General features: G+C 35.5%; 1 protein-coding gene across 1 annotated transcript in view; it reads left to right on the top strand.

Moving 5' to 3' along the window:
• CASK (calcium/calmodulin dependent serine protein kinase) overlaps positions 1-13953 on the top strand; it is a 441363-nt gene that overhangs the window by 353456 nt on the left and 73954 nt on the right. Inside the window, 3 exon segments of the mRNA XM_028522590.2 lie at positions 1503-1580; positions 3958-4038; positions 12005-12193. Of these exon segments, the coding sequence (XP_028378391.1) occupies positions 1503-1580; positions 3958-4038; positions 12005-12193 (348 nt within the window).

The following is a 13953-nucleotide window of genomic DNA, read 5'->3' as shown; positions in this document are numbered from 1 at the left end:
GTTATAAATACCTAAGGAGTTTATTAAAACACAAACTTCTAGACCCCCCTTTCAAATTCTTATTCAGTAGGTCTGGAGTGAGGCCGAGAAATCTGCATGCTTAATAACCACTCCAGCTGATTATGCTATGAGTCCTCAAGAAATCATACTAACATAAGACCTAGGGAACTGTACTTGGCATAGTAAGATCAAGCCAAAAATAAAATGTCTCCAGTGACAGAGTAAGAGCAATTCTTGGACCTGTGGAATTTTTGTTGCTTTGTGAGTAAAAACTAATATGCATTTATTAAATGTGTAAGTAGAAACTAATACTAATCATAGCTGAAAAGTTTGAAAGTAGGACTAGTAATATCCCTTGGTCAAGAAGACAAAATTTTTCATGGTGGAATTAGGCATTATAAGGTGATAGTGCTGTCAACCTGTAAAGCCTCTAAGTTTTTCTTTTCAAACAGTAGCATTCAGGAGTTTTTGAAATCTTTGTATTGTTCATGTGCTTTTTAATTTTGTTCAATTATCAATATTATGACATGTCAGGTTATGGCTGTGTCTGTTTTGTAAGTTTTATATATTTTAAATGTGTTTTTTTTTAACTTACTGATCCTTACTGGGGGGTGGATCAGTAAGGACCTCTCCACTAGCATGGTTGCGCATAGTAGGGGAGTTAAAAAAGGACAAAATTCAACTGCTTCAAAACTACCATGTAGTTTAGAGAAGTTAGGAAATAGAAGTGGCAGACCAGCCAAGATCATTTTTAACATGTCATTTTTCAAAGCAGACTGTTGAATGAGACAGTTCAACTGAGATAGAAATTAATATTTCAACTGTATTTCTACATTACAGAGATTTTTCTCTAATGAAGTAATTTTCCTAAGAAACTTAAATTTTTGGTTCATTTAAAGTTGTCGGGGGGGTTAATATATTTAGATTCTTCCAATGTCTTCTCACATTCTGTGACTTTCAAATTCAAAAGGGAAAAACTTTATGTCCTTGATTTCCTGTGTAAGGGTGCCAGCACTGATACTGTTAATGAACATCTCTAGTAAAATAAGCACAAACCTTTTATGAGAACATTCCTTCATAGAAGGAGTTGGGTTTGCCCTTTCCCAAGATGTAGATTTCTGTGAAAATTCCTTCAGTCACATCTTAGCCAGAACACAGTCTTTCAAGTTATTCTGTATTCATCTTACTAAATGTTGCTTCTATCAGAGGAAAAAGTACTGTGATTACTGAAATATTGATGAATTTAAAATGACAAGGCAATTGCCACATTGACAGAATTTTGGACATCTCTTTAAAGGTGATTTTTTTAAAAGGTATGCATACGGCTCATATTTCATCAAGTTTCCTTGAATGAACAAGAGATGATTAACAAGAAGATCCCACTGAAATCATCAGCCTGCCCTTTTAAGAGGAAAATATTGTTTAGTGAAATAATAAATATGAAGCTCTGGTTTTTAGCAAAGAATGATAAATGTTGACTGGATTTTCTTCTTTGCTTTTAGCTGTATGACAAAATTAACACAAAGTCCTCACCACAAATCAGGAATCCTCCGAGTGATGCAGTACAGAGAGCCAAAGAGGTAAGTGACATATTTTATAAACATATCTGGGTGCATAATTGCTGCCTTTGTTGAAAACATTTCTACTGCACAGGAAGAAGCAGTTTCCTTGGAGTCATAGTTGGACCATTATACTGAGATTTAGTATTTCTAAGTTTACCACTTAGCATTTACATATAGAAAAGAAAAACAATCACAGAGCAACATTGCCTAGATTGCTAGTTCTGGTTCTGCTATGTAAACTTGAACATGTTAATATATAAATTTTGCTTTTCTTTTTTTTTAAAAAAGTTATTTTATTGTACTTGGTGAAAACACACATGCTCTGAAAATTTGAGTTGCTTTTCTAAGGTGGTAATGTTTGAAAGTTAATTAAATATCTGTAGCATCTAAGTTCAGAGATAACTCATTTCAGTAAATTGTCGATTGATGTGTATCTGCCACAGACTTTAAAACTTTTTTAATATAGAAATATGATATTGCAGAAAGCTTGGAAAATAAAATGAAAATGAAAATTACTGTGTTAGGGTGATGGGATTGTGGATGAATTTTTGTTTTCCAAACTTTCCAGTCACTATTCATTTGCATATAAATTTTTATGTAGTTACAATCAAAATGTATCTTTTTTTAACCTAACATTATATAATGAACATTTTTCCATGTTTCCACTTGGTCTTTATAAATATAAGTTCTAATGATGGCCTAATTTTTCTTTGTTACTACTAAATAGTGAATTAGCAATTCCCCCATTGTTAGATACCTAATGGGTTTTTTTTCACTTTTTGATGTTATAAAAGTCTTCATGCAAATAAACATTTCTCTTTGAAGAAGTTTGTTTCTTATAAAGTCAGGTTACTAAATGAAAGAATATGAAAGACAACCCTGACCATTGTGACTCAGTTGGTTGGGTGTCATTCCACAAAGCAAAGGTTGCTGAATTCCAGTCAGGGCATCTGCCTGGGTTGCAACTCCATCCCTGGAGACAACCTATCAATGTTTCTCTCCCTCTTGTTCTTCCTCTCTTCCCCTCTCTCTAAAAATAAGTCTTAAAAATATTTTTAGAAAAAGAATATGAAAGATGACATTTCTTCCCTGACAGATTTTAAACCCAAGACCTATACTGTAAAATATTGTATATTCATTGAGAAACAAGACCTAGTACAGGGGCTGCAAGGCCTGCCCACATCTCATTAGGGCAGCAGCCAGGAGAAGTTCCTCTCTTACTTAGCAGACCACACCTCTGTGTTTAAAATTATAGATTGTGAGAGTGGTAGGAAAGCAGATAGAGTGCATTTGGATAAGAAAGAAACCCTGTAGTTTCTATTTGTCCATTTGTTCCCCAAATTGGTTGAGTAGCACTTAGGTATACTGCTGAAACCTAAGCCTTAGGCTAAGTGACCTTACAACATTCCTTCCTGCCACGGTATTAAAATTCTCCAAGGGGAGATGAGATGTTCCTACTGAATAGATGACTTTTGTGCCCCTAGGATCCAGTCCTGCTGAAGCAATCCTTGACTAGTTCAACTTTTGGAATTGAATGCAACTTGTATAACCACTCTTTAAGTCTAGCCATCTACAGTTAAGAATCATAGTGGTTTGTCTACTCTCAAAGACAACAGAAGTTTACCCAGGCTCATGTCACATGATCAAATTTTAAATGTGTAAACTCCATCTTGGTGGTAAGGGATAGCTTTTGGAGAACAATTTCATTTGAAAACAATCATTTTTACCTGAATAGAGAAAAAGTTAACAACTAATTAGTGAAGAAATTTCAGTGAAAAGAGAAATGTGTTTTTTTATTATTATTCTCTTGGATGCCCTGGCAATTAATCCTAGGAACCATTGGCAGAGCAGTGGTTCTGTCTAGGTGAGGAGATGAGTGTGAAGAATAACATTGATTCTGCCAAGCTGTGAAGAAAATTACTCGTGTTTTTCTTCTTTAATTTGTTTTTATTTGAACCTATGTCATTTTAATCATTCTAAAAGGAATTGACAATTTTGTTAATGTAAAATAAAACTATTATTAACTTTTATTACAGATTCCTTTTGGTGAGTTTGGTGAGTTTAGAAAAGAGTTTGCAGAGATAATTTACCATTAAGTTAATTAAGTTACACTTGTAATAAATATGTTGTACACTTATTTTGTATTTTTCAATAACCTTTTGAGTTATCATTGGATAATGTAGGCAAGGACTATTATAACAATTTTTAAATTTTTATCATCATCAATATAGTTCTTTTATATATTAACCTTTGAATAAAATGTTGGATTGTTTCCAAAATAATTATTTTCTGTCATAAAAATCCATAATTTTTTTAATTTAAAAGACTTCTGTATTTTTAAAATTTTGCATCTTCTCTATACTGTTACATATCTTGCTTATTTTTTATTTTTTAGGTATTGGAAGAAATTTCATGTTACCCTGAGAATAATGATGCAAAGGAACTAAAGCGTATTTTAACACAACCTCATTTCATGGTAAGTAACAAACTTACACAGAACTAAAACCTTACTTTCAAAAGAAGTTTTTAATATTTTTTATTTTATTAAAGTACAGTTAGCATTCCAGTTAGCATTCAATATTACATTAGTTTCAGATATACATCATAGTGATTCAACATTTATATGCCTTATAAAGTGATCACCACGATGTCTAGTAACTATCTGTCACCATGCAAAGTTATTACGATATTATTGACATATTCCCTGTGCTGTACACTACATCCCCATCGTTTATTTATTTTATAACTGGAAGTTTATACATCTTATTCCCCTTTACCTTTTAAAAAAGAAGTATTTTGTAATCCTCATAAAACAACCATCTTCATCAAATACATTTTTATCCATATAATATCAGACTGTTAAAATTATAATATAAACTAATACCAAGTGCATTAAGATTCTTTTGTTTACTTTGTGTCACTGTTCTAAAGATGCTGTTTTTGAGGTGGCTCTTCAAATACCATGCAGCCGTCAGACAAGGAATTTGCTTCGTACAGGGTAGTACTTAGATCACTACAACTGTTTATGTTACTTAAACCACAGAGAGCTCAAACTGGAGATGGTTCTCACTAATAACAAATTCTCTGAACATAGGCGATATATTACAGTAATCACATCTCTTCACAATGCAGAACTCTTATACTTTTCTTCATTCATTTCTACTATTTAAATGGGATAGCACTTGTATTTAGCCAATTATTACAAGGCTAAATGGTTAAACAGAACTCAAAGTAGATGAGATATCTTTCTATAGAAGAAGGTTCATAAGTTGTCTACCTAACTTCAGTTCAAAAGCACGATTACAGATGGAAATTTATATTAAATATAACATTTTTAAAACATTAGACACATCAGGTTCAAAAAACTATGGTACATTTACACAATGGAATTCTATGCAATAGAGAGAAAGAAGGAGTTCCTGCCCTTTGCGACACCATGGATGGGACTGGAGAGCATTATGCTAAGTGAAATAAGCCAGATGGTAAAAGACAAATACCATATGATCTCACCTTTAACTGGAACATAATCAACAAAAGAAAAAAGCAAACAAAATATAACCAGAGACATTGAAATTAAGAACAATCTAACAATAGTCTTAGGGGAGCGGGGAGGGGACAATAGGGAGAAGGGTTTTCAGGAACTACTATAAAGGACACATGGACAAAACCAAGGGGGAGGGTGGAAGCAAGGGAGGGAAGGAGGTTTGGAGGAGGGAGGCAGGAGGGGGAGAAAATACAGACAACTGTAATTGATCAATAAAATCATTTAAATTAAAAAAATAAAACATTAGACACATCAGTATATATGGAATATGTGTAGAAAATGGAAAATCCAAGTGACTATTCTTTGGGAGGAAATCTGACTTAAAAGCTATGTTCTCTTTACTACTATGAGGTGAAATTTTAAAAATAACAGTAACAGTGTAAGTGTATCATATCAGTGACTGTGAATTTTGACATACATTGTACTGTGTGATACAGTGTATTAAAACATTTACCTAGGCATTGAAGTAGAATTTTTCCTCAAAGTGACCACCTAAGAAGAAACAATAACCATATTCACCCTAACTCTCCCACCCAAATATGAAAAACTGAAATCAAGTATAATTCTTGAGATACTTGACTTGATTCCAATGTGGTAGCAGCACGCTCAAGTGAATTACAGGAAATCAGTTTCCAACCTGTTTGTATTCACCTGTGGAACATTCTAACACATGCTGGCCTACAGAAGCAGGTCCCATCACCAGTGAATGGGCACGTGTCACCTCAGCTTGGTTGTTCTCATTGAATTTACTTTTTTAAAGATTTTATTAATTTGTTTTTAGAGAGAAGAGAAGGGAGTAAGAAAGAGAGGGAGAGAAATATCAATGTGTGGTTGCCTCCCATGCACCCCCAACTGGGGACCTGGCCCGCAACCCAGGCATGTGCCCTGATTGGGAATCAAACCAGCATCCTTTTGGTTCACAGGCCAGTGCTCAATCCACTGAGCCACATGAGTCAGGGCTGAATTTATGATGGCATTTAATAGTTGTTATTATCCATAGATAATAACAAAGATATCCAAATTTTCTTGCACAGACCAAGAAAATGAAGAAATTCCATGCCTTACTAGTCTCCTCAAGTTTGATAAATCACAATGTCAGGAGTTAATTATCTTTACATAATATTATCTTGTTCCCTGATTGTTTCATATGTGTAAGCTATGTTTCCCCATATTGTAATTAATTCCCCTTTAGCCATCATGTCTTATATAGTGTAAAAGTGTTTAAAGCTGTAGGTTCAGATGGATCTGGGATTGAACTCCAGCCTTGCCACCCTCAACTCTGAACTCTGACTCTCTGAGCCAACCTTATGAAGTTGGAATAAGAATTAAGTAAATGGTGTATCTACCATGCTTAGCACAGTGCCTGATGCATGCTTAATACCTAATAAATGTTAGCTAATGAACATTATTAGTTACTCCATAGTGTCTTATCATGTGTAGGGTATATAGTATTGTTCTCAGTAAAACTGAATAGGTTAGGAACTTGCCCGTTTGCAGATAGGTTAGCCTCACCTCAACTGTTCTGTGCAATGTGTTTTCCATAGATACAAATCTGAACATTTTTGATAGACATGTCATTCTATAAATTGTTAAATGACCTCAGCTCAAGTCAAAGAATGACTATTTGAGACCAGTAAATCTTTCAGATTTGATGTAAGCTAAATAAAGAAATTAACATATACCCAAATAAGAGCCTTTTTAAGGCTAAGTTTTTTTCAAAATCATTAACGCTCAGATACCTCCATGTGTCACAACTTACCTACCTTCAAAGCCTTGATTATTTTGCTTTTCTGAAGCCAGAGAGAAGTTAATGTGTACCTTGTTATTAGTATACATTTTCAGAAATAATAAATAGTTCTTAATAATTTTTGAATACCTAGCTAGATGCTTAAAACACAATTTCACTCATTTATCAAATATGTAATTGCCTACTATGTGCCAGGCACCACACTAGGTACCAAGGATAGTGGTGAATAGGACAGATAAGGTCCCTGCCTTCATGGAGCTTCCATTCTAGTGGGGGTGGTTATGAAGATACATATGTGAGCTAGAGGCAGATAGTAAGCAGGAAAACTAACAAGATAATTTCATATAATGATAATAACTATGAAGAAAAGAAAGGATAATGGGGTAGAGATGATAGTAAAGTGGGAGCTACTTTAGATAGTCAGGGGAAAGCCCTTATGAGGAGTTAGCACATGAACTAAGACTTGTTATGAGAAAGAATGAGACTTCTGAACGGACAAGCCTGGGGAAGAACAAAAGCAAAGGCCCAGAGGCCGGAAGGAGCTTTGTAGGGTCAAAGGACAGAAGGAAGGCCATTGTGGCTGGGACAGTGAAAAAGGAAGCAATTGGTACAAGAAGAGCTAGATGATAGGTCCTTCCAGGCCATGGTAAGGAGTCTGGATTTTCTCCTGATTGCTGTAGGATGGCACTGAGTGATTGCAAGCAGGAAAATATTATCAGATCTGTGCTTTAGAGGTTGCTGGGCCTGATGTGTAGATAATGGACTATAGGGAGATAAGAGTTGAAAGAAGAAGGCCAATTCAGAGGCTGCTGTGAGAAGTGGTAGAGGCTTGGAGAAAGATGGGGCTAGTGGAGAATGGACAACTTGAGATTCTACATCACAGATGGTTGACTATGACAGGACTTGCTGATGGATGGGATGTGAGGTGGTGTGATTAACCCCTTTTACACTTCACAGAGGAAATTGTGTCCTTGAAAGGTAAAGGGGCTTGCCTGAGGCCACCCACATAGTAAGTGGCCTCCATACAGTTCAAAATACAGATCTTCCTGGCTCCAAAGCCCATGCTCTTAAAAGTGTGTTGACATTTTGATGGTTGCCAGATGGAAGGGAGTTTGGGGGGAATAGGTGAAAAAGGTGAAGGGATTAAGAAATACAAGTAAGTTGTTACAGAATAGTCATAGGGATGTAAAGTACAACATAAATATAGTCAAAAATATTCTACTAACTATGCATGATGTCAGATGGGTACTAGATTTATAGGGATGATCACTTAGTAAGTTATGTAATGTGTATACCTGAAACTGATATAATAATGCATGTCAACTGTAATTGAGAAGTCAAAAAATGGCATTTAAAAATTGCAGAAACTTTCTATCTTATAAACATTGTAAAATCATGATTTCAAAATCTTACCATTTCTAAAGAAATATTAATAGCTAAAAGGAAATATTTTAATGCTTATATGTTGTTATTATGCCAAGGTTTGAGAGTTATTCTTATTCTAAATATAAATTATACTTACAATTTCACAGTTACATGTTCAATTACCTGGCTTTTCCTTTGTTTTCTGATCACTGAAACATGAGGATTTCACATTGAGTTACCTGAGACTTACAAATGCAGATACTTGTAAATATTTACAGTAATTCAAGGAAGAGTAAGTGTAAATTTAAAAGATTATTTAAAATCTGTACTCTAAAGGTCATGAAAAAAAATATTATCACACCAGTCCCTTTTTTAGTTATTCCATTGGAAAGACTGGTTTTTGCAATTATAAAATATAAAACAGTAAAGATAAAGACAAATATTAATAAAATTAATACTTTAATTTTTGTCTTTAAGATATCAGATCTAGAACAAAAGTTTTTAAAAGCAAATTTGTATCATACTTTCCAAAAAAACAAAATGGTTAAAATCACCTTAGGTTGTCATGAAATTTTCATTAAGAGGTAAATTTTATGATTTGTAATTAAGAAGCCAGAGGGGCCCTGGCCAGATGTCTCAGTTGGTTGGGACATTGTCTCATACACCACAAGGTTGCTGATTTGATCTCTGGTCAGGGTGCTTGCCAGAGGGAACTGATTGATGTTTCTCACATTGATGTCTCTTTCTTTCTCCCTCCCTTTCTCTATCTCTCCCTCTCACTTTCCCTCTCTTCCTCTCTAAAATCAATAAACATATTCTCAGGTGATGACTAAAAATAAAAGAAGCCAGAGGAACTATTTTTTGAACCTGAAATTAGTATTTTTTTCTATTCATTTAAAACTAGTCAAATTTTTTCTACTCTCATCTGAAGTTATTAGTTGTCTTGTCTATATCCTTACAGTACAAAAAATGAAAGTGTTTCTTTCCTATTACATAGTTCTTATATAATTAAAAATAACAGCCATTTCAGCTTAGTAACAATTGCTCAGCCATCCCTCATTACATATTTGAAGAAAAATATTCAAACTTTGATTTTCCTGCCCTGGCCAGGTGGCTCAGTTGGTTGGAGCGTTGTCTCATATACCAAAAGATTGCGGGTTTGATTCCTACTCGGGGCACATACCTAGGTTGCTGTTTCGATCCCTAGTCAGGGCACATATGAGGAGCAACCAATCAATGTTTCTCTCTTACATTGATGTTTCTCTCTCTCCCTCCCTTCTTTTCACTCTAAAATCAATAAAAACATATCCACAGGTAAGATTAAAAAAAAATTAAAAACCTCTGATGTTTTGTGGGGCTTTTTGGCATACTCTTTTAATGACTTTTTTAAAACAATCTGTTGCCCTGACCAGCATGGTTCAGTTAGTTGAGCATCTTACTGCAGACCAAAAGGTTGTTGGTTCAGTTCCCAGTCAGAGCACATGCCTGGGTTGTGAGCTCTGTGCTCTGCCCCTATTTGGGTGCTTGCAGAAGGCAGAAGGCAACCAACTGATGTTTTTCTCTGTCTTTATTCCCTCCCTTCCCCCCTTTCTAAAATATTTTTTTAATTTTTTAAAAATAAAAATCTGTTAAGAGGCCCCTTGTTTTCTGTTTACATATACATTGGGGCTTTGTGTTGAGTTTTATTTTGTGGTAACAGTCATTTACAGTGACAAATTGTGGTCAATATCAAGTATATCTTTATATAGTGACATATTTAAGCATTTTTCTTTTAAACTTCAATTTGGGCAGCTTTTTGTGATTGTGGCTTTATCTTTCCTTATAAGTAGTACATTAAAATACAAGTGTTTGATTATATATTTAAAAGGATAAATGGAAATAATTTGTAAAAAGCAGTGTAAACACTTTCTCCAACTCATGTAACTGGCATTATAACCTGATGAAAGCTTGGTTCTCTGTTTACCTGGCTCTATATGAGGATCATATCCTCCAGTCAACAAAACATGTTTTTAAAAATTCACTAATTGTGGCCCTGGCTGGTGTGGCTCAGTAGGTTGAAGCAATATCCTATAAACCAAGAAGTCATGGGTTCAATTCTTGGTCAGGGCACATGCCTAGGTTGTGAGTTCAGTCCCTGTTGGGGCACGTACTAGAGGCAACCAATCAATGTTTTTCTTCCTCTCTCTCTCCCTCCCTTCCCCTCTCTCTAAAATCAATAAGCATGTCATTGGGTGAGGATAAAAAAATAAAACAAAATACAATAAAATTCACTAACTATGGAAGACACCTATAATTGATACAGTTAATTTAAGCAGAATAAGTTTTTCAGTTTGTCAATTATTGATTTTTGCTTTCTGCCCTGTGCTAGTCTCTTAAGTGGCCATAAATAACCAGAAAAAATGGGCATTTATCCACATAGCACAGCCTCCACACTTGGGCTCAGGCTACCAGTGCAGGCTGTAGTCAGGTAGTGGTCAGAAAGCCAAGATCCCCAGGGCCATTGTGGAGCCCCTCACACAGACCCCAGTTTCAACCAGCCCTCTGAAATCTTGGAAATATTTGCCATTTCCATTAGAAACTCAAATGCATATATGGCTTCAAGCACATTTTCTATTAATAACAAATCAATACCATCTTCTTTGTAATTTCACTGCATTGTTACTTTATTTTTGCCTCCTATACATGGCTTAAAATTAAAATAGCCAAGTCATAACTTTCATAAGCCTTTTAATTAAATAACTTAATTTGAGATGCTAAGAGTAATATTTTCAAAGTGATTTTAATTGCATTTCATTATCATGAGGTATTTCATTATTGCACACATCACAGATTAAAACAGAACTGTGTTTATAGTTAGCACACAAGAAAATATAATCGGTATAAAGCGCCAAACATACTGATAGTCAGCTGTAAAATTCTTTTTGAAGTAGAAATGTCCAAATATTCATGCTTCTTAAAAACTTTTTTGTGATGGCATCAAAAGCACAGTATGTAGAAGAATATTAACTTTTAGGGAAACAAGGGCTATTTGTTATCCAATTCCACCAGGATGACATATGCAGATATCAATACAAAGAAATCACTTTTTCTTTGTTAACAGGCTTTGCAAAAGGAAGTCATAATGATAATTGTCAACTTATCTTTCTTTCATTTAGTCAGGTGCTCCAAAAAGTAGAAATGAATAAAATTATCAGGTAGGATTAGATTTTGAGCTCTGTGTCATGTGATAATTATGGAAAAAAATTCAGGTACACGTGTTTTTTATTTATTTTACTAAGTCATATGTTATAAATTATCTTTATCCTTTGGGTTATAAACAGTTATTGTTAATACTATCAATGAAAGATACTTGCTCAGCACACCAATTATTGCACTGTTTATTTTTTCATTTGTTTCCATTTTAAGCCCCAGCACAAATTTGCCATCTCTATTTACAGATGATTGTTTCTGCTAAATAATTTGAAATTGCATTATGTCAGCCTTTATTTGAACAAGTTAGTTGGTACTTTCTTATTAGCAACAGACAATACCTCTAACCCAGGTAATCAACAAACACATGCATTCACTGATGTACTCATTCATTCATTTGTTCATGTCTTAATTTATCATGATTATTTGTCATAGAGAAACCAGAGTATAATTGTATCTAGGTATAATGGGCTATGAGTCCTCTGTACATGAGATGTACCTTTAAGAGGCAAAGAATAATTTTATGTATATTTATAGAATAGATTTCTGCTGGAATAGTGCTACTATTAATATTTTACTTTCTTCATAAAATATTAGGCCTTACTTCAGACTCACGACGTAGTGGCACATGAAGTTTACAGTGATGAAGCATTGAGGGTCACACCTCCTCCCACTTCTCCCTATTTAAATGGTGATTCTCCAGAGAGTGCTAACGGAGACATGGATATGGAGAATGTGACCAGAGTTCGGCTGGTTCAGTTCCAAAAGAATACAGATGAACCAATGGTAAGTAGGGAAACAAAGTTTTCTATACTTTCATAAAATGACAGCATGAGTTAGAGCAACTAACTTCAACCTATACTACTAGTAGGTGGGGACAGAAGGAGGGCATGAATAGTTTTAAAGAAATAAGTTTCCAGATCCTCATTTTACCACAGGCATCCCCCACTGCTGCCCAGAATTGTTGTGATGACATCATGCCTATGGCATGTTGATTCCCCTTCCCACCTCTTCTTTCAGAATTGCTCTTCAGCCCTGACTGGTGTGGCTCAGTTGGTTGGGCACTGTCCGGCAAAGCTAAAGGCCATTAGTTCAACTCCCAGTCAGGGCATATGCCTGGGCTGTGGGTTCAGTCCCAGGTTGGGGCGTGTACAAGATGCAACAAATTGATATTTATCTCTCATATCCATGTTTCTCTTCCTCTTTTCTCCCTCCCTTCCCCTCTCTCTAAAAAATAAAAATAAAAATCTTTAAAAAAAAAGGAATTGCTCTTCAGCTTTACCAAAAATAATAGGGAAAAAAAGAAGAATATATATGAGTACATTACCCCAGAGTATGAAAACATCTAGGGAAGCAAAAAAAAAAAAGGGGGGGGACATTTTGAAATGTTGGCATTGGTTTTGAAAAAGTGAGCAGGGTAGTTCAGTTGGTTGGAGTATCATCCCAATACACCAAGGTTGCAGATGCAGTCCCTGATCAGAATCAACCAACTAGTACATAAATAAGTGAAACAACAAATCAATGTTTCTCTCTCACCCCCTTCCTCTCTCACTCTAAAGTCAATAAATAATTTTTTTTAATATCCATGCTTTAAGGACTTCTGGCCACAATGGAGGCATAGCTAGATATACTTTGCCACCTTGTACAACCAAAAGAAGGACAACAACAAATTTAAAAACAAAAAATAACCAGAACCGCCAGAAAATTGAACTGTATGGAAGTCTGAAAACCAAGGAGTTAAAAAAGAAACATTCATCCAGATTGGTAGGGGGGGCAGAGAAGACATGCAGCAAGGCAGTGACTGGAGAACCAGGGCGGTCCCACATTTGCGTGCAGATAAACTGGAAGGAACAAATGGGGAGCGAGACAGACCACGCAACCCAGGGTTCCAGCATAGGAAAACAAAGCCTCAAAAACCTCTGGCTGTAAAAATCTGTGGGGGTTGTGGCAGCAGAAGAAACTCCCAGCCTCACAGAAGAATATGTTGGAGAGACCCATAGGGTCCTAGAACATACACAAAACCACCCACCCAGGAATCAGCACCAGAAGGCCCAATTTGCTTGTGGGTAGCAGGCAAAGCGATGAAAACCAGCCCAGAGCCAAGCAAGCGGCATTGTTCCCTCTCTGGCCCCTCTCCTACATTTAGTGCCACAGTGCAGTGACGTGGCTTGCCCTGCCCTGGTGTATACCTAAGGCTCTGCCCCTTGATAGTAACAGGTACACCAAGACAAAAAAAAAATATGGCCCAGGTGAAAGAACAGATCAAAGCTCCAAAACTAGAACTAAGCAATGAAGAGATAGCCAACCTATCAGATGCACAGTTCAAAACACTGCTAATCAGGATGCTCACAGAAATAGTTGAGTATGGTCACAAAATAGAGGAGGAAGTGAAGGCTATACAAAGTGAAATAAAGGAAAATATACAGGGAACCAATAGTAACAGGAAGGAAACTGGGACTCAAATCAGTGATTTGGAACAGAAAGAAGAAAGATTCAACCAGAACAGAATGAAGAAACAAGAATTCAAAAAAATAAGGAGAGGCTTA

Source organism: Phyllostomus discolor, chromosome X (genome assembly GCF_004126475.2).
Source record: "Phyllostomus discolor isolate MPI-MPIP mPhyDis1 chromosome X, mPhyDis1.pri.v3, whole genome shotgun sequence".
In the NCBI taxonomy this organism is placed as follows: Eukaryota; Metazoa; Chordata; class Mammalia; order Chiroptera; family Phyllostomidae; genus Phyllostomus; species Phyllostomus discolor.
The sequence above is the reverse complement of the archived record's forward strand: the minus strand, read 5'-3'. Positions and strand labels throughout refer to the sequence as shown.